This window comes from Gossypium arboreum, chromosome 6, assembly GCF_025698485.1.
Source record: "Gossypium arboreum isolate Shixiya-1 chromosome 6, ASM2569848v2, whole genome shotgun sequence".
NCBI lineage: Eukaryota > Viridiplantae > Streptophyta > Magnoliopsida > Malvales > Malvaceae > Gossypium > Gossypium arboreum.
Genome location: NC_069075.1, coordinates 80,181 through 97,618, shown reverse-complemented (window position 1 = coordinate 97,618; position 17,438 = coordinate 80,181). Strand labels below are relative to the sequence as shown.

General features: G+C 33.0%; 3 protein-coding genes across 3 annotated transcripts in view; all 3 read left to right on the top strand.

Moving 5' to 3' along the window:
* LOC108483591 (myb family transcription factor PHL7) overlaps positions 1-9,771 on the top strand; it is a 33,637-nt gene extending 23,866 nt beyond the window's left edge. The window contains exons 2-8 of the mRNA XM_017787074.2: positions 4,911-5,111; positions 6,641-6,865; positions 7,303-7,379; positions 7,522-7,564; positions 7,728-7,785; positions 8,579-8,648; positions 8,887-9,771. Of these exons, the coding sequence (XP_017642563.1) occupies positions 6,652-6,865; positions 7,303-7,379; positions 7,522-7,564; positions 7,728-7,785; positions 8,579-8,648; positions 8,887-9,426 (1,002 nt within the window). The 5' untranslated portion in view covers positions 4,911-5,111; positions 6,641-6,651 and the 3' untranslated portion in view covers positions 9,427-9,771. The remainder of the gene's footprint in view (positions 1-4,910; positions 5,112-6,640; positions 6,866-7,302; positions 7,380-7,521; positions 7,565-7,727; positions 7,786-8,578; positions 8,649-8,886) is intronic.
* LOC108480375 (protein PHR1-LIKE 2-like) lies at positions 459-3,803 on the top strand. The gene is made up of 6 exons (XM_017783355.2): positions 459-898; positions 2,109-2,185; positions 2,305-2,359; positions 2,631-2,709; positions 2,806-2,875; positions 3,165-3,803. The coding sequence occupies exons 1-6, from the start codon at positions 715-717 to the stop codon at positions 3,594-3,596; spliced, it is 897 nt and encodes a 298-aa protein (XP_017638844.1). The 5' UTR covers positions 459-714; the 3' UTR covers positions 3,597-3,803.
* A 1,284-nt stretch (positions 9,772-11,055) lies between the features above and the next one.
* LOC108480279 (gamma-soluble NSF attachment protein) lies at positions 11,056-17,115 on the top strand. The gene is made up of 9 exons (XM_017783210.2): positions 11,056-11,224; positions 11,492-11,559; positions 11,734-11,818; positions 12,070-12,228; positions 13,154-13,291; positions 13,838-13,916; positions 14,805-14,884; positions 15,717-15,846; positions 16,766-17,115. The coding sequence occupies exons 1-9, from the start codon at positions 11,178-11,180 to the stop codon at positions 16,868-16,870; spliced, it is 891 nt and encodes a 296-aa protein (XP_017638699.1). The 5' UTR covers positions 11,056-11,177; the 3' UTR covers positions 16,871-17,115.
* The last annotated feature ends 323 nt before the right edge of the window (positions 17,116-17,438 follow it).

The following is a 17,438-nucleotide window of genomic DNA, read 5'->3' as shown; positions in this document are numbered from 1 at the left end:
TGTTTAAAATGTTATGTTTTAGTTATTTACGTTATCGTTTTGTTTCGAAGTGATCACTCTACCATTAACCTCCATTACCTCCCTAACGACGGTCCTACGTGACAGTCCAAATGGGTTTTAAATGTCAACTTGGATGTCCTGTTGCTGAGATAAAAATAGGTTTTAAAACCCATTTAGACTATCACATAGGACTACCGTTAGGGAGGTAAAGCAGCTCAACGGTAAAGTGACTATTTCGTAATAAAATGATAACGAAAGTGCCTAAAACGTAATATTTCAAATATAAGTGACTACAGAAACAAAAAAATGAGTATTTTTATAAATTCTAAATTTAACTAATAAAAGTTTAGACCGTATTTTCACCTATAAATATATATTTTGATTCTTATTTGTAAGTAAATAGATATTTATAATAATTATTTACCAATCAAACTCAATTCCTAAACTATACTGTATATAGCATAAAAATAGAAAGAAAAATGGAAATTATCGAGTAGTAGAACAAGTATGGAAGTAGAAGGTTGAAAATGGATAAATTAAATTGTAAAGGGCGTGGGAGCAACAGCAAGAGACCAGTCCCAGCCCCAGCGGTTTGAGTGCTTGTTTTTTGCTTTTAACCATTTGCGGTTCAATTCCTTTGTTCGATTGTTCCTCTTGCAGCTTGGCCATCAGCAGCAGGGTGGATGTGGGATTTTTTACAGTGAAACAACAAAAATGGATATGTATCATCCAAGTTCAAGGCTCTCATCACAAGAAGAAATGCTTAATAATCTCAATCGCAAAGGTATAGGAGAGCCTTACCTCGTCTTGACTTCCGATCCTAAGCCTCGTCTCCGTTGGACTGCTGACCTCCATGACCGATTCGTCGACGCCGTCACACAACTTGGTGGCCCTAACAGTAGGATTTCCTTTTTCTTCTTTCAATTTCTTTCTTTCGTTTTTTCTAGTTCTTTCTGGGTTTTTGTTCATCGCCTCTAATTTTACAATTCGAACCAGCTTTATTTATGCTACATTAAGAAATAAGCATTAGCTGCCTGGTTATTTTCATGATGCCCGACATTTATGAAAATAAAAACTCTTTAACTGGCTGTAAAGATGTGATTTTCTGCTATTAGTTTACTTGTGGGCGAATTGCCTTAAAAGCTGACAAAAAAAAAAAAAACCTTAATTTTCCAATGTAATTAGGTAGTTAAATGATAGCTGATTTTGCTGAAACCAAGTGAAACTTGATTTGATCTTAAACTTAATTTGGCATTGCACAGCTTATTCTAGTCTAAGATCCAAGTTCCTAGCAGTATGTGCGGCAAAACCAGGAAGCATAGTTTTAGAAATGAGTATATCCAACTGTAAATTGGGATAGCTCTTATAGAGGTTAAGTTAGTAGAAATTTGTTTATGTTGGTTTGGTCGCATAAGCAGATGGAGTGATGCATCTATTCGAAGGATGGAGCAAATTGATGTTGCACAGGTTAAAAGGTTTAAGGAGTGGAAAGAAAAAAGATTAGAGAACTTAAAGAGAGGATGATAGTTGCTAGGATGATAAGGATTTATATGTGTTCAATGTAATTTTTTGTCTTTATTTTGTAGCCAACCCTAAATATATTAGAATTAGGGCTTATTGATTGGGTTTGGTTTGATTTTAAGGAACAACTTAGACTTATGAATTATAAGTTGTGCGCTATTTCTTACGAGGTTGCTAATTATAATAATAATTACTAGAATAGTGATAAGAGTAACTCTTCCAATTTTACAACCAATCTGTCAGTCATGCCATTATTCCAAAGCAACATAATTCATTTAATGGTTGTCACTATCTTGCTTCCCAACATAGGCATATTTCCCCTGAAATTGAGAAGTTTGCCTGTTTGTACCATAATGGGTTTTTGCAGGCCATTACCAGTACTTGTTTTGTCCTTGTCAAATTATTTTCTTACATGCATTATAACGTTGGAATATTCCTTTCTTAGCTATGTGATAAACTGTTGGTCTTCTTGAGTATCTGATTCAGCCAATGTTTTTATGTTAAGTCTATTTTTGGTTAATCATAATTATAATGAATTCTGTATTTTATGTTATTTCTTCTGATAATGCATAGCATAACTACTGCAGAAGCTACACCAAAGGCTATCATGCGGACAATGAATGTGAAAGGATTGACTCTTTTTCACTTAAAGAGTCACCTGCAGGTTTCTTCATTCTTTTCAATTTTTACCTCGTCAAAATTTTTTTTACACTTAAAAGTTTTTGTTAGAAATGATTCTCTCATGGACATATTATACTGTGTGATATTTTCATTGTCGTACAGAAATACAGGTTAGGTAAGCAGTCAGGGAAGGATATGGGTGAGGGACCAAAAGATGGTTGGTTCAGCTCTAACTCTTTTTCTTTCTTAGTGTATACTTTCTATGCTACTGTAAATGAACCTGGCTAATTTGAATCTTAATTTTAAGTTTCTTTCACCAAAATGATTTACTTTCCTTGTCTATCTTTTCAGATTTATAAAGTGAACTAAAATATTTTAGTGACTGATTTGAATTGGATGGATGTGTATTTGGGTATTAATTTATAAGGTAATCTGTGATAAGTATTTAAAACTTGAGACTGAATTTTCTTTTTCTGATTTTCATAAAGGGATATCAGCTTCATATCTTTTAGAAAGCCCTGGAACCAATAATTCTACCATTAACTTGTCAACTGCCGACGTGAATGAGTGAGAATTTTCATCTTTTGTGTGAAAAGTATGGTTTTGTTGCTAGTATGTCAAATTTTAAGCTAAGTTCCGGATGTAAATGAGTTTTACGTGTAGGGGTTATGAGGTAAGGGAGGCATTAAGGGCACAGATGGAAGTACAGAGTAAATTACATTTGCAACTTGAGGTAATCTTTTCATCCTTCTCTAGTACATTCTCTTTTGTGAATGTGGCTGTGAAGTAACCGAATATTTTGCAGTTCATCTTGAATGTATCTGGGGTTTTATGCAATTCAATAACTTCTATGAGCTTGTGAATGTTGTCTGGAGAAACTTGTAATGAGGCTTATACATGCTCACAACACAGTAATTGATTGATAGTGGAAAATCCTACTAAATATGTTTGATAGAAACCCTCTGGATCAGTGTCAACTCGGTTCTCAAGCTGGGTAATGTCATTATGTTTTTCCTGTACAGGCTGAAAAGCACTTGCAGATTCGCCAGGATGCAGAACGAAAATATATGGCCATGCTTGAGAGAGCTTGTAAGATGCTTGCCGATCATTTTATCGGAAGTGGTGCAGTTACCGAAACAGATAACCTGGAATTTGGTAGTAAGATGCTGAGAAATTATTCTGTTGATCCACTGGGATTCTACTCCTCCCAATCCGCTGAGGTGGAGAATGCATGCGGCCAGGAAGAAGAAATGCCATCCGGTCTGCATTCACAGAGGGGCGATGGTTCTACTGAAAGCTGCCTAACTTCACAGGAGAGTCCAGGAGGATTAACAATGGAGGGATCACCTGTTGAAGGGAAGAAAAAGATGGTTAACATGGAGGCAACAACAGGATCTGTGATATGGGGTGATACCAGGGTTAATCCCCAAGGGTTAACTGGATATGGAATGTAGAGATGTAAAATGAGTGCTACTCTTTTATGTTTGCTCAAGTTATTATTATAGTATCAAGTGAAAAAAGATGGTGATATATCTATTGGTTATTAGTGAGAGTTTGTCTCAAAATTGTAAATCCAAAGTTGCTTATGCAGTGCTCTTAAATATCAAAAACATGTAGTCAGTCTCTTAGAATATATTGACGTATGCTGATTTTATTGGAAATTTATGGAATCTCTAAATTCCAAACTAGGAATGAACTTCGTGTATTCTTGGTTTTAACTCTTCGATCTTAACTTTTGGTGTTGCAGGCATTGAAGGTTATGATTCAATGGAGGTTGGACCGGGGGTATTGGTCTAGACTGCCTTGAATCGATTCATCAGTTGAATTAATAAAATCAGTTAAATTGGACGATTGAATTAATAAAATCAAAATTTTTAATAAATTTATAAAATTTTTAATAATTTATTTAATCAAATTAGACTTATGATTAAATTGGCGAAACGATTTAACCACTTAGTCAGCTCGGTGCACTCGTTATTTCCACTTAACGGGGCGGAAATAGAAAGGCCACATAAAATAAAATAAAAAACGTGATATAATAAATTAATTAACGTAATCAAGACGAGAAAAGACAGAAAATACCGGAATCATTGAGGAATGGACGGAATATAACGGGTAGATTCCGTAGAAGGCCGGTCGCTACAGGCCAATATTTAATTTCTTTATTATTTTACAAATACTAAATAGAAATATTAATTAAATACTTCTTTATCAGTTTTATGATACCATTGTTTTCGACTCATAATGATTGATATGTTTTTAATAATATTTGATTGATATTAAACATTATGAGTTTATAATTAATTGTTTTAAAATTAAAAAACAAAAATTATTATCAAGTATATAATGAGAACACTGTAATATTTCAAATCCTCGTAATAAATACTTAAAAATAATTTTAATTGATATAATAATAAATTTAACTATTAATTTTATATATTTTATATAAATGTTGAAAGAACGTGTAAATGTTGTGGATGAATTTATTAAATTAAAGACTCAATTGATGAAATATGTAAAATTTAAAGGTTAAATTTTATTATACTAATAAAACATGTATAGATGAGAAATATTTATATTATTATTAATTTATTTTAGTTGCTCACTGCCGAATTTGAGAATGAATAATTGTTTTGAATTTTTTTTGAGAAGGATTAATTTGCTCAATATTGAAATATAAAGGGACCAAAGAGACCTTTTTAACCAAAAAAAATAATTGTCTGGCCGAAAAGCAAATTGCTTTAAAGAATGCTAACTCAAATGTGAAGAAAAAAAAAAAAAGAAAAGCAGAAATTAGCGTCTGGTCTGCGTCTTTGGACTTTTTCGTTGGCTACTTGGCTTTGATTTTGGGGTCCAAAAAATTGGTAATTCTGTTTTTTGCTGAAAAACACTAAAGAAGATTTAAATTATAGTTAAGTAAGCCATCGTGACATTGAAGTTATGGTGGGATGCTCATAGATCTGTTTCTGGTATGCTTTGCTTTGCTTTCCTCTTTCTCCTCTCTCCATATTCCAAACTTTAACTGCTCTCTACCTTTCTTTTCAGTTTTCTTTTTCGATTTTGGAGTTCATTGAATGGAGTAGAATTAGGAATTATGTTTGTTTATCCTGTAACTTGTTCCTAATTTAGGGTTTTATATGATAGAGGATTGCATCACATATCTCTTTTTTGACCTAAGAAAAAACAAGCAAAAAAAAAAAATCATCTCTTTTCTTCACCTGTCTTGTTTTGTGTTGTATGCTAAGAATATTCATATTTCGAGTATACAATAACAATCAGCTGGACGCCCCTTTTCTGCTTGTATAAACTTACGCACTTCATTTTTTTTGTGTGTGTTTCTGCCTCTTTTAACTTAAAATTTTCCTAGTTCTAATACCCATTTCAGGGACGGTAGGGATGTAATGAAGAAATTATATTTCTTATTTAATTAGTATGTACGTCAGAGGGCTTTTATAAGACTTAAAGAAACATGAATTCTCAACTCTAAAAACTAGGAAAACAATCAAAACTGAATATTTAATCTTGTAATTATGGAACAAATTAGGAACAGAATAAAACTAATTTCCTCCAACAACTCAGCAGGTTTTAGGAAACATATATTTTTTAGAAGCAGAAATCAGGTAAATATGTGAAAGACTGAAGCAGTCAATGTGTATACCTAATATTTGCTTACAATGGATAAAACTTAGGTTTTCTTTTCTATTTGACATCTTCACTTCCTTGATCTCTTTAAACTTTTAAGACTGTTTTACGGGTTGTATTACATATGGTATGGTGGTTTTGTTCAATGGTTGGAGAAAGGGTAGAAGTTTTAGGCTTGAGATGCAGTGTTCTCAGTTGCATCGAGACAGGCAAAAATGGGGAGTTATATGCAATGTTAGTGCATAACAGGAAAATTCAGTAGATATGGAAATGGTTTAGGGTTGTTTATGATTGCAAGGAGATATGGTTGATGATTCTTCTCCTACTCTGTTGTTTATTTTAGAAGGATATATTTTGACCAATTAGAAACTTGTGACTTTTCACGGCTCGCTATAGTCTGCCTTTATGATTACATTTGATTTGAATCACGGTCTTCCTTATTATGAATTCTTTGGTTTTGTTCATTATCACATGAATTACATTGATAATAAAAGTTTTTCTAGCAACTTCTATTAATGTGATATCATGGAAATATTTCCTTGATAACTGCAAAAGTTGACAGATAATTTGATGGTTATAAATGCATTTAGTGATGATATTTATTAAAACAGTAACCTTGAAAGCATCATTAGGTGCTTGAGGAAAACGCTAAAATAAGAAAAAGAGAAGAGGAAACATTATGGGGTTGGTTGGCTAATGGTGCTAATAATCCTTCTATTCATGCTTTCTTCGCCAGCCTCTGTGAGACTGTGAAAATTGCTTCTATGATGCATTTAATTATTTCTTAGTATGGAATCTAGCTGTGCTTTGCATTTATTATGGTCTTTATGTATCTTTTATTCCCCATCGTTTGTAGATGAACAGCAAATGTATCATCCAAAGACTGTTCCAGGTTCGAGTTTAGTTCGCAGCAACTCTTTAGTTCATGGTCAGCATTTAGATTGTGGTGCTAGTTCAATGGACCCTGTAAGTGGAGGAAACTCCAGCAACCCTAATCTTGCATCGAAGCAACGATTGCGCTGGACACATGAGCTCCATGACCGCTTTGTCGATGCTGTAGCTCAACTTGGTGGGCCAGATCGTGAGTCTCGTTAATGATCACCCTTGCTAATAATTAATTCTTATCCTGAATTTGTATGTGCTTGTAATGACTAGGTTGGCCATAAAAAAAGGGGTGCAAAAGGTTGGAAATTATGATGCCTTTATTTTGCTGCAAGATTGATGAAGTAAGATATTTTTGAAAGAAGGAAAACCAATTCTCTAATTCCTGGAAACTTAAATGGTTAAAAGTGATTTCATAACTTGAGCATCCCTGTTTCATCTAGTCTCCTGTTTTTTTGAGAATTATCCATAAAACATTTCCTGTTAAGTTGCATGAGAAACCATTATGTACCATGGTGGCTTTAATTTTTACATGGACGTGCTTATGCAGAAATTTTAATTACCATAAAATTTTCATGTTTATATATGGCAAAAGTGTATAACGGTGAAACAAGTTTCCTTCTTTTTACCCCTCAGGAGCCACACCAAAAGGAGTTCTTAGAGTCATGGGTGTGCAGGGTTTGACAATATACCATGTCAAAAGCCATTTACAGGTATAATTCTTTTTTCAACCTAATGAAGAACTATTCTTATTTATGTGCATAGTTTTGGAGCTCCCCAGAAAGTGAGGTTTTTGTTGAATGGTTCATGTATCATCTATGACGTTTGTTAACCCTACTGTTCTGATCCATCCAGAAATATCGACTTGCAAAATATCTCCCTGATTCTTCTTCTGATGGTAAGTTTCTTTTATCAATTTTTATTTTTTATGTAGATGTAAATTGATGTTAAAATTGTTGTTTTCTTGAAGTTTATATTCTTCATACTTAATTATAACTCAGGTTGTCTTGTACAAAACTTTTATTCTTGATATTGCTTGTTTATTCTATTTGTTAATGAAGGTAAAAAGCCTGACAAGAAAGAAACTGGAGACATGCTATCCAATTTGGATGGTTCATCGTAAGTGAAGCTGCTGCTTTTTCAGTGATTTTTAGTTTTTGAAAATATCCTTTTTCATATATATTCACCAGTTTTCAGAAGAGTGATTATTAGTTTCAACTTGTTTCTTGAAGTTTAGGATGGTAGATTTTATATTTACATGCATAAGAAAACCTTAAGGTATGCTGGAATAAAGATAACATTCTGGAAATTGTCAGTCATATCAAAATGGCTGATTAAATAGGGTTTTGGTACCTGTGAACAGGTAAAGCAAAATTTTAATCCAAATTGGGTTTGTATAGAGACACCTTTGGTTCCTGTTGTTCTGACTTGATTTTATTGTGTTGAAGTAAGCAAATTTTAATTGTAACATTATACTTTTATTTCCTTATATCCTCAAGTTAGTGGATTACTTTTTAAGGTATTATATTCTTCAACATAATCAAATAATTTTAGTTATTGAATTGGTTGTTATTAATGATTAAAAAATGGACAGAGCTAATCTTCATTTAAATTATAGTTTTGAAGTTGGGTGTGCAAATCATTCTCATCAAAATATGCGGTGCAGGTATTTTGTTGAATATTAGCTTCAGTTCTTTAGTTCAATATTGGTTGTCGGCTAGGACACCTCAAGTCTTGTTTTGTTTTAAAAAGTCGATGTTTGAGGCAGGTTACATGTTATCACCCCTAGTTATTATGCCTTGTGTCTAGAATCAAATGGATTTTTTAGTAATTTCCTTTCTAATACCACTATCTATAAAACTCAGTATTATACATCTGAGTTGAAGGATTTTTTTCCTTTCCCTGATTGCAGTGGCATGCAAATTACTGAAGCTCTAAAGTTGCAGATGGAGGTGCAAAAGCGCTTACATGAACAACTGGAGGCATGTATTCTCAATGCAAATTTAATATTAATTTGGTTATTATGTTTGTTTGGCTCTACTTGCTATTTGGAGTAGCATGGTGTTGAGTATCAACAACATTTGGGCTCAGTATTTTTCTCTGTATTTATTATGAAACCAGTGCAATTTGCTATATTACTATGCAGTGACATGCTTTAAGTTTTTGGTGTTTCATTTACTTGTCTTCTCAAACACAGATTTCACCTCTGATATACAACAGGTGCAGAGACAGCTACAATTACGGATAGAGGCTCAAGGAAAGTATTTAAAGAAGATTATTGAAGAGCAGCGCCTTGGTGGAGTCCTTGCAGAAGCACCTGGCACAGGAGCTTCAGTCCCAGCGTTGGGTGACAATGGCCTGGAATCTGAGAAGAAGACTGACCCTGCAACTCCAGCCCCAACTTCAGAATCTCCTTTGCAGGATAAGGCTGCGAAAGAAGGAACTTCTGCGAAGAGCCACTCTGTAGATGAGTCTTTCTCATCTCATCATGAGCCTTTGACCCCAGATTCTGGTTGCCATGTGGGTTCTCCAGCAGGGAGTCCTAAAGGGGAGATGTTGAAGAAGAAGCAACGGGTGAGCATGGCTGGAGCATTTGCAAAACCGGAGATGGTACTTCCACACCAGATACTAGATTCGAGCATAAATGCCTCCTATCAACAATCGCAGTCAGTTTTCATGAGAGAGCAATTTAATCCTTCATCTGGAATATCGATCAGAAATGAGAATCAATCAGGGAAGGGTTCAGGAACGGAGCTGTAGTTTATGTGCTACATGGTAAATGTTGTTGGTTTCATTTTGGCCATGTATTCCTGATGAGATTTCTGATTAGGTCAAAAAGAAAAAAAAAAAAAGAACTTGTTAATCTCTGTTGTATGAGATAATTAGACTGAAGTAAATGTGTCCCTTTGTCCTAATATATGTAGCATCCATATAGTGTAGTGGAATTAATTACAGTGAACGGTGCTGGGGACTTGGCTCGAGTGCCTTGTCTATCAGTATTAGAGTACTGTGATTGTTGTGTATTTTGGCTAAAGGTCTTAGAAAGACTTTGATGGCTGGCTTTAATTGGGTAACGTGGATTAGCATTGTTACTGTTGTTTTTAATCCTTTAATAACTTACTAAGTCGACTTTGTTCATGGGATACTGCAGGTAGTCATGATGTCAACTTGCAGGCCTTCTACGTCATATTTGCAAATAATATTTTATTTTTTTAGGCAAGAACTATCATTCAAATTAGTTCGAACCTTTTAGGGATTATTTACATATTAAAATTGTGATTACGGCTTTAAAAGAAATAATAAAAGATTAAATTAAGTGATTGTTATCGTGTTTAGAATAAAATATGTGATAGTAGACGTCGATATTATTTAAAAAGAAAAATGAAAATAATAAAAGCATAATTTGAAATGTTAGGCTTTTTGTATATCTATTCTTAAAAATATCTTAATTTGAAGATTTAGCGAATTACGGTGTAAATATATATAGCAAATTATATTGCAAATTTGTATCATCAAAGGAAAATAATGAGTGGCCAAAATCCAATATAGCCATTCAAGATGAAAAAGGAAATTAACTTAGATTTAAAAGAATTAAATTATTATTTTTAAATATTAGATTTTATTATATAAATTGTTTGGTGTATTATTAAAAATTAAGTATTAGTTTTATTACGAGAACCATAATTTTCTTTTTGATATAATTCTGATTCAAAATTAAATTATTCTTGAAATACATAAACATCTAATTAAGATTTAAAAATAGAATTAGTGAATATTGGCAATAATTAATTTTAATGTCACATTTGTAAGGGAAAAATAATTTGATTTAGGCCCGTGTAGCATATAATAATAATTTGATTCAATATAAGGAAAAAGATACTTACGAATACTCTTTATGGTTTAGAAACTACTAACATATCCCTAAAATAACATTAACTCATCCTCTACAGTCGCATTAACTTGTTAAGGTCTATTATTAAATAAATTTTAAATGAAAATATTATTATTTTGCTATTATTTATATTGATTTACTTTTCTATATTTTTAATTACAAAATCTATTATATTTCACATATATTTATCTAAACATATAATGCAATTTACAATTTTAATTTAATAATTATAAAATTAATTTTATTATTTTTAATTAAAATTAGTGAATAAAAAATAAATAGAATAATTAATAAAAAATAACCTTTATATTTAAAGTTCATTTAATAAATAAACTTGAGTTGGTATATTTTCATGACTAAAGTTAACATATTTCAGTCAATAAATTGAGATTCAAATATTTCATCAAAAAATAAATAATTATAAATTAATTATTAAATTAACAAAAATTCATGATTATTGTGTTCTTTTTTTTTTTTTTTTTATGTTAGTTTCTTTGCGTTTAAATTTTAATTTTATCCCCAACATACGGAATCGGCATAAAATCAAATCAAAGTCCTAAAAATTAAACAAAGTCCAATCCAATCAAACACAATTCATAGAAAGTAAAACTCCGACGCCATGTCCAGCTCCGATTCCAACAAGCTCATTTCCAAAGCCGACAAACTGTTAGCCTCCTCCTCTCTCTCTCTCTCTCTCTCTCAAGCTCTTACTTGTATGTATATTTAGAGGTTGTGTTGTAATTTACTTAGCTTAAGATTCTTAGATTTGCACTTTTTGGTTTTTGATATCCGATCCCATCGCTTGTAGAGTTAAAATGATCAAATTGATTTGATGTACATAAGGGGGAAAAAAATGGCAAAATGAATCAATAAGCATCCCCCAACTTGTATCGAAAAATATTAGCTAATGTCTTAATCTGTTTATATTTGTAGAACAAGGCTAAGTCTTACAAGGTGGAGTGCAGATTGGAAAAGTGCTACTCTTTTATATGAACAAGCTGGTATGCTACTCTTTTATATGAACAAGCTGGTATGCTATCTACTTATTATTCGACATCTAGGATTTTATCTAAAATATTTAGTTGATTTTTTAAAAGAATTTTCTACTACAAAATTGATCATGTAAATGTCATGGTTCTAGTGGCTTTTCTCATTGATGCTCATGCTGTATGTAGCAAATGGATTTCGAGTTTCAAAGGATTATGAGAAAGCAAAGTTGGCATTCGAGAAAGCTTCCAAAGGACAAGAAATGCTAGCTTCGTATCCTTAATTCTTTTCTTTCACTTTATATTATACATTTTTTTTAAATGCTATTCTTTCTATTTCATATCCAGTGTGTATATACTTAAAGACTTCAACTTGGAGGTCTAAAGTTTGAATCTTGAGACAGGGATGGTATAATAGAGGCTTCATGTCCCTATTTTGTGTCAAGAGCCCTAGTGAATATGCATAGGTACCAAAAATAGAAGGCAAATATATCTCCGTTGTTTCATCCTTTATAAGCTAATCAGTCCCTGGGATGCTGCTAAACACATGGAGTCTGCTGCTGCTTTAGCAAAGGAACTACGCAACTGGACTGAGGTTATCGACTTTTACAGAAGGGCATCTGAGCTATACATGCAGTGTGACAGACCACGGCCTGCATCTGATTCACTTGCCAAGGCTGCCCGGTATGGACATTGCTTGAACCTTATGTTTTCTGAATTCTGATTTACATCATTTCAACTCTACTAATCTCCAATTCAGGTTTTTCAATTACAGCTAGTACTCTTGCATATACACATTTGTTTTTATTTAGATGGAACTTGACGTGATGTTCTTAAGTTCAATTGAAGTTGAACTTGCTCCATTAAGTGTTTTTTGTTGATCTTATATGGTCAACTTTTTTATTTAGATGGAACTTGACATAATGTTCTTAAGTTCAAACGAAGTTGAACTTGCGCCATTAAGTGCTTTTGCTTGATCTTATATAGTCAACTGAAGTCCATCTTGTAAAGCTTTTGATATGACTCCACCATTCTCCTCCACTGTTGACTTATTATAGGAGATGGTGGAGTTTTATCAGCTTTCCAATGTCATTATAGTTTCTTTTTACTGTCACATCTGTGAATATGCTATTTGATTCGAATTGGCTGTCAAACACTACTATTTACAATATGCAAGAAAATATCATGAATTAATATTATTTCTTGGTATTTTCATGAAATTTGAAAAAGCATAGCCCAAATGTCATGGATGTGGAATATTCTGAATTTTCATTCAAAGATCCCGCTTTCACTCATTCTTTTTTCCTCTTTCATGTTTATGGAATTATTATTGATCCCTTGAGAATATTGATTTCCAATGCCAATATGCATTCAAATGAATATTCATGCAGGATGTAATTGTTTTTGTTTGTATTATACATGTATTTATTTCCTAGTGCTTTTCTGCTTAATATTGTCAATTAATTGTTGTAATCAATAATCATTTCAAGAAACCTTTAAAAGAAAGAAAAAATCTCTTTGTTTCACATGCAACAATATAGTTGCAACATCACAGACTGAATCACAACTGCAATTTCCTCTTTAATCTCTTAGTACTTTTTCTTTGTAGTGCTTTGGAGGATGCTTTGCCTGATGATGCTGTTCAACTATATACCGATGCTTGTGTTATTCTCGAAGATGATGGAAAGGAACAGATGGCCTTTGATCTGTATCGAGCTGCTGCTAGTATTTATGTAAAACTTGAGAAGTAAGGATTTGCTTCTTAATCTGTTGAGAGGCAATAAATTAAATACTCATTCAGAGGATTGATGAATGAAAGCTACACCCTTGTGGTGTATTACATTCCTAAAATTAGAATACTGCTGTTTCTTAAGATAAAAGAAAAAACCTAAAATTGGAGGATAGTTTTTGATTTTACTACGATATGATCATTAATTCATAGTTAAATACGGACCTATTTTCAGCTAAAGGATTTCAAATGGTTTTATGTGTCTTTGTCTTTAGTCTGGAACTATGGAGTTCAGGTTGAGTAGGCCCAAAGCGTGTGAATTGTAATTCCTTTTTTAAGCCAATTTTTGTCTTTGTTTAGTTGCACATCTAGTAAGTATTTTTTTCTTTCATTAAGCCACTATCCATGTTAACTCCTGGCAGCATGCACTGCTTCATGACTGAAATGTCAAATGAGTTAGAATGCTTGTAAATTTAGAGAATCTGGTCCTAGGCAACTACATTGTTTGCATATATAAGCAAACCTTATATGAGTAGGCATTATTTATGTTTTTGTTATCCTCAGGTTCACTGATGCTGCTACTTTCCTATTGAGGTTGGGCTTAGCAGCTGACAAGTGCAATGCTAGAAATAGTCAGTGCAAGGTGCGACTTTATATTTTGCAGCCCAACTATTTCCGTTATTACTAAATATCCATTTGTTGCCATTCCATTCCTTTGTTTGTAAGTCAGCTGATAATTTTTTCCTGAGAAGTATAATGTGGCTAATTTTTGCTAATTTCTCTCTAAATCCATGTATGCTTTTAGAAGTTGTGGTGTTGAACTGCTTTATGACTTAATTAACTTGCAGTTTAGTTCCATTACACATATTTTTGGTACTTTCTGCAGAACATTTTATGTTTCCAACCCTTTATCTCTTTCTTATTGTGGCTGGTAGGAGATAAAACAAAACTTTCTTTTTTGTTAACATTTTTGCAAGGATGAAAGTAGGATTTTTGTCCGAGTGGCTACAGTCTTGCGTGAACGTTTTTAGGACTATATATTGAAACCATTTAAAATATTCCTTCTTTTCTCAAATTGAAGGCGCCTCTCTTGGACTTGGTATGCTGATCAAGAAAATGCTTTCCAAATCAAATTTCCCAACAAATTGGTTGACTCTGGAAGATGTGACATATACCTATTTGCCTGTATAAACTGAGATTTTTCATGAATAAACTGACTTTTTAATCTGATTTTAAGTATTGTGAAATTACTCCCTCAAGTGGTATTTACTGCATTGTTCTACTTAATTCGGGTTACTTCTTTATGCACCATCTCTAACAAAGTATAGCTTTGTATATGTGATAAAAACTTAATCCCATGAGGTGTTATTGATCTGTGTACCATGTGATTTAATAAAGATCACCTTCGTGCTATCATCTGAAGGCTGTTGTTCTTTTTGCTTGTTTGACACTAACATTTTCTTCTTTTGTTCATTTACTGAAAGGAACTTTGTTGGTAGCAATATGCTAACCCTAATACATATAATTTCAGGCGTATCTTAGTGCAATTATTGTGTATCTTTATGCTCATGACTTAAAGCAAGCAGAGAAGTGCTACAATGATTGTTCACAGTAAGTGCAGTTATCATTGAGCTACCTTTCAAACCAATATGTATTGAGGTATTTGTAGTACTCAGGAATGTGGTTAGCGGCTCTGGACTGGCTGATCTTGTTAGTGCACTATCATTTTAATTTTGATTGATATCTAGGTACTCATCACTATCATATGAGACATTGCATGAGAAAAGTGATTCTCCAGCAACTGAAAACAACCATCAATCCATATGTTGGGTGTTTGTTTTCTATGTGAATTTTCTCAAAAATTGTGAATCTATATGTCTACCAAATGCATCAAAACACTAGCATTGATTCTCTGCCCTGCAGTCTTACTGTATTGTAAATTGTGTTTATTCCCCTTATTTTATAAAGTTCTGTCCTCTCCCCTTAAGTGTAAAAAAATGTGGATCCCATTCACAATTTTCTTTACGACTTTGGAAACTTTTGTGTTTATTATTACAATATTATGTCCCCCCCCCCCCCCCAATAGATGTTGTTAAGCATTTTCATGTATATTAAAGGCATCAAGCAATAGAATGATGATAGTTAAACTTCCTGCTACTCTAACTTGTTTTTTGATTGTTATTGTGAAAATCACATCATGTATTCCTACCATTTCAATGTTTGGTTTTTAAGGAGTAATGTTGTCTCCCCTGCCACATAAAGGAAAACCAGTTACGTTATGTATCCTTAAGATTAATGCTGTAGCTGAAAGCCTCTAGAAGAAACCAACAATACTGTCTACCCATTTGTTTTTGTTTCCTGTTTTATCTTTTATACTTAAAAATAATGACATTTTCTTACAGAAAAGGTGATCTAAACTACTATTGTCTATGGATATTTTCAGAATCGATGCTTTCTTAAGAAGTGATCAGAACCGTTGTGCTAGTAAACTTCTTTCTGCTTATACAGAAGGTGATGTAGAAGAAATCAAACGTGTGGCTCAGTCGAGTACTATTTCCAATCTTGACAATGTGGTATGTTTTTTTGACCATTTGCACCTTTGTTTTTGGAAATACATGTGCCTCTCCTACAATAAAGTGAATGATTTTGTGGGGTCATTTCATCTTCTGCATGCTATAGTTGGATTAAATCACTTAACCTAAGGTTCGACCTATGCAACCATGGAAGATTCTAATTGGCCTAAAACCGTGCAGTTTATGTGATACCTGGCTTATAGTTGCCCTTTTGGCTTAGAGGATCTTCTAAAGAACTAACATGGGAATAAAGGAATTCAAAATTTAAAGCACATGTCCATGGACACCTGGGCCACAGATATAATAAATACATGCGTTTTGAACCTTTATATAGCCAATTAAAAAACTGAGATCATAAAGTTGACCATGGTAGGAAAAGGGAAAATATCATTGAAGTTGGAAGATTTTGGTTTTTTTTATATACTGTCATTTGAGTTTCTTCTTCTCCTGAAAAAGGGCTAAGTGGAGCATACTTCTATTTTGTTGTTTTTATTGTGTCCTAGTTGATTTATTTTGGCATTTTCCTATTGAACTCTTTGTATATTAAAATATATAATAAAAAGTGTACGATTTCCATTTTCTACAATGTGGAATGGGATGGTGGGATACACAACAGTGTAGCTCCCATCTTCTAGTTGATGCTGTTCTCCTTTGCTTATCATCTAGCTTTCAGTGGTCAAACTAGATATTAGAATATGATTTTCACTTTGCATATCATCATGGCTAAGAGAAGAAGGCATTAAAGAAAAAAGCATAAGGTGTTGTTAGTGGGGACTCCTGAAAATCTTGGTTGCTTTTGAATGTACCTGTCTATATTTCATGTTTATCTTACAAAGCGGATAGACAGTGATTCGGGACATGGAATGCTATTCATTCAATTGCAGACAATTTGAGTGAGAAAATGAAATTGTGTGTGCAGATCATAAAGCTTGCAAGGAAGTTGCCTACTGGTGATGTGGCTGAACTAAAGGAAGAAGCTGCTAAAGGTGAGGAAGAAGCACTGGATGAAAATGACCTGACATGAGTTTTACCTGTAAGGAATTGTTTCATCCTCTGCATCCATGGGATTTGTGTGTGCTGCTCATCCCATCCTTTCATTTCATGTAATTACATAGGCATAGAAACATGTTCCATTTAAGTTTGCTTTAACTCTTGTTGTGCTTTGCCTACTTGAAAAAGAATGATGTTTAATCATTTTTAAACTGTTGCTTGTTTATACGAGTGGGCTTCACAATGCAATTGCCCTTATTGGAACTTTCTTCTTTCAAACTAAGTTGCACGTTTTACAAATGTATGCTTTGGGGAGTAAATTCAAGGCTCATTAGCTCCTTTTGTAAGGTGGTTTTAATCTCACCAAGACGATGGCACGCTTTTAAGTTGTAGTAATGTGTGTTAGAATTGCACATATATCTTGCAATAAGAAAAATGTATTTGTATGAATATTAAATATTTGTTCATTGAACAATAATAAATTCATCCAAAATGCATGGCAGTGATGGCAAGTTGTTCACAGTTGAAATGCATTTAAGAGTTTAAACAATGCATAAAAACTAAAAACCAGGATCATTTTGCTAGTAAGTTTGTAAAGATAA

Excerpts from the sequence above, each read along its gene's own strand:
- LOC108480375 (XM_017783355.2), top strand. The coding sequence starts at position 715 with ATGGATATGTATCATCCAAGTTCAAGGCTCTCATCACAAGAAGAAATG. Across the intron at positions 2,360-2,630 it reads GGGTGAGGGACCAAAAGATG|GGATATCAGCTTCATATCTT; the intron begins GTTGGTTCAGCT and ends ATTTTCATAAAG. Across the intron at positions 2,710-2,805 it reads TCAACTGCCGACGTGAATGA|GGGTTATGAGGTAAGGGAGG; the intron begins GTGAGAATTTTC and ends TTTTACGTGTAG.
- LOC108480279 (XM_017783210.2), top strand. The coding sequence starts at position 11,178 with ATGTCCAGCTCCGATTCCAACAAGCTCATTTCCAAAGCCGACAAACT. Across the intron at positions 12,229-13,153 it reads TCACTTGCCAAGGCTGCCCG|TGCTTTGGAGGATGCTTTGC; the intron begins GTATGGACATTG and ends TTTTCTTTGTAG. Across the intron at positions 13,917-14,804 it reads CTAGAAATAGTCAGTGCAAG|GCGTATCTTAGTGCAATTAT; the intron begins GTGCGACTTTAT and ends ATATAATTTCAG.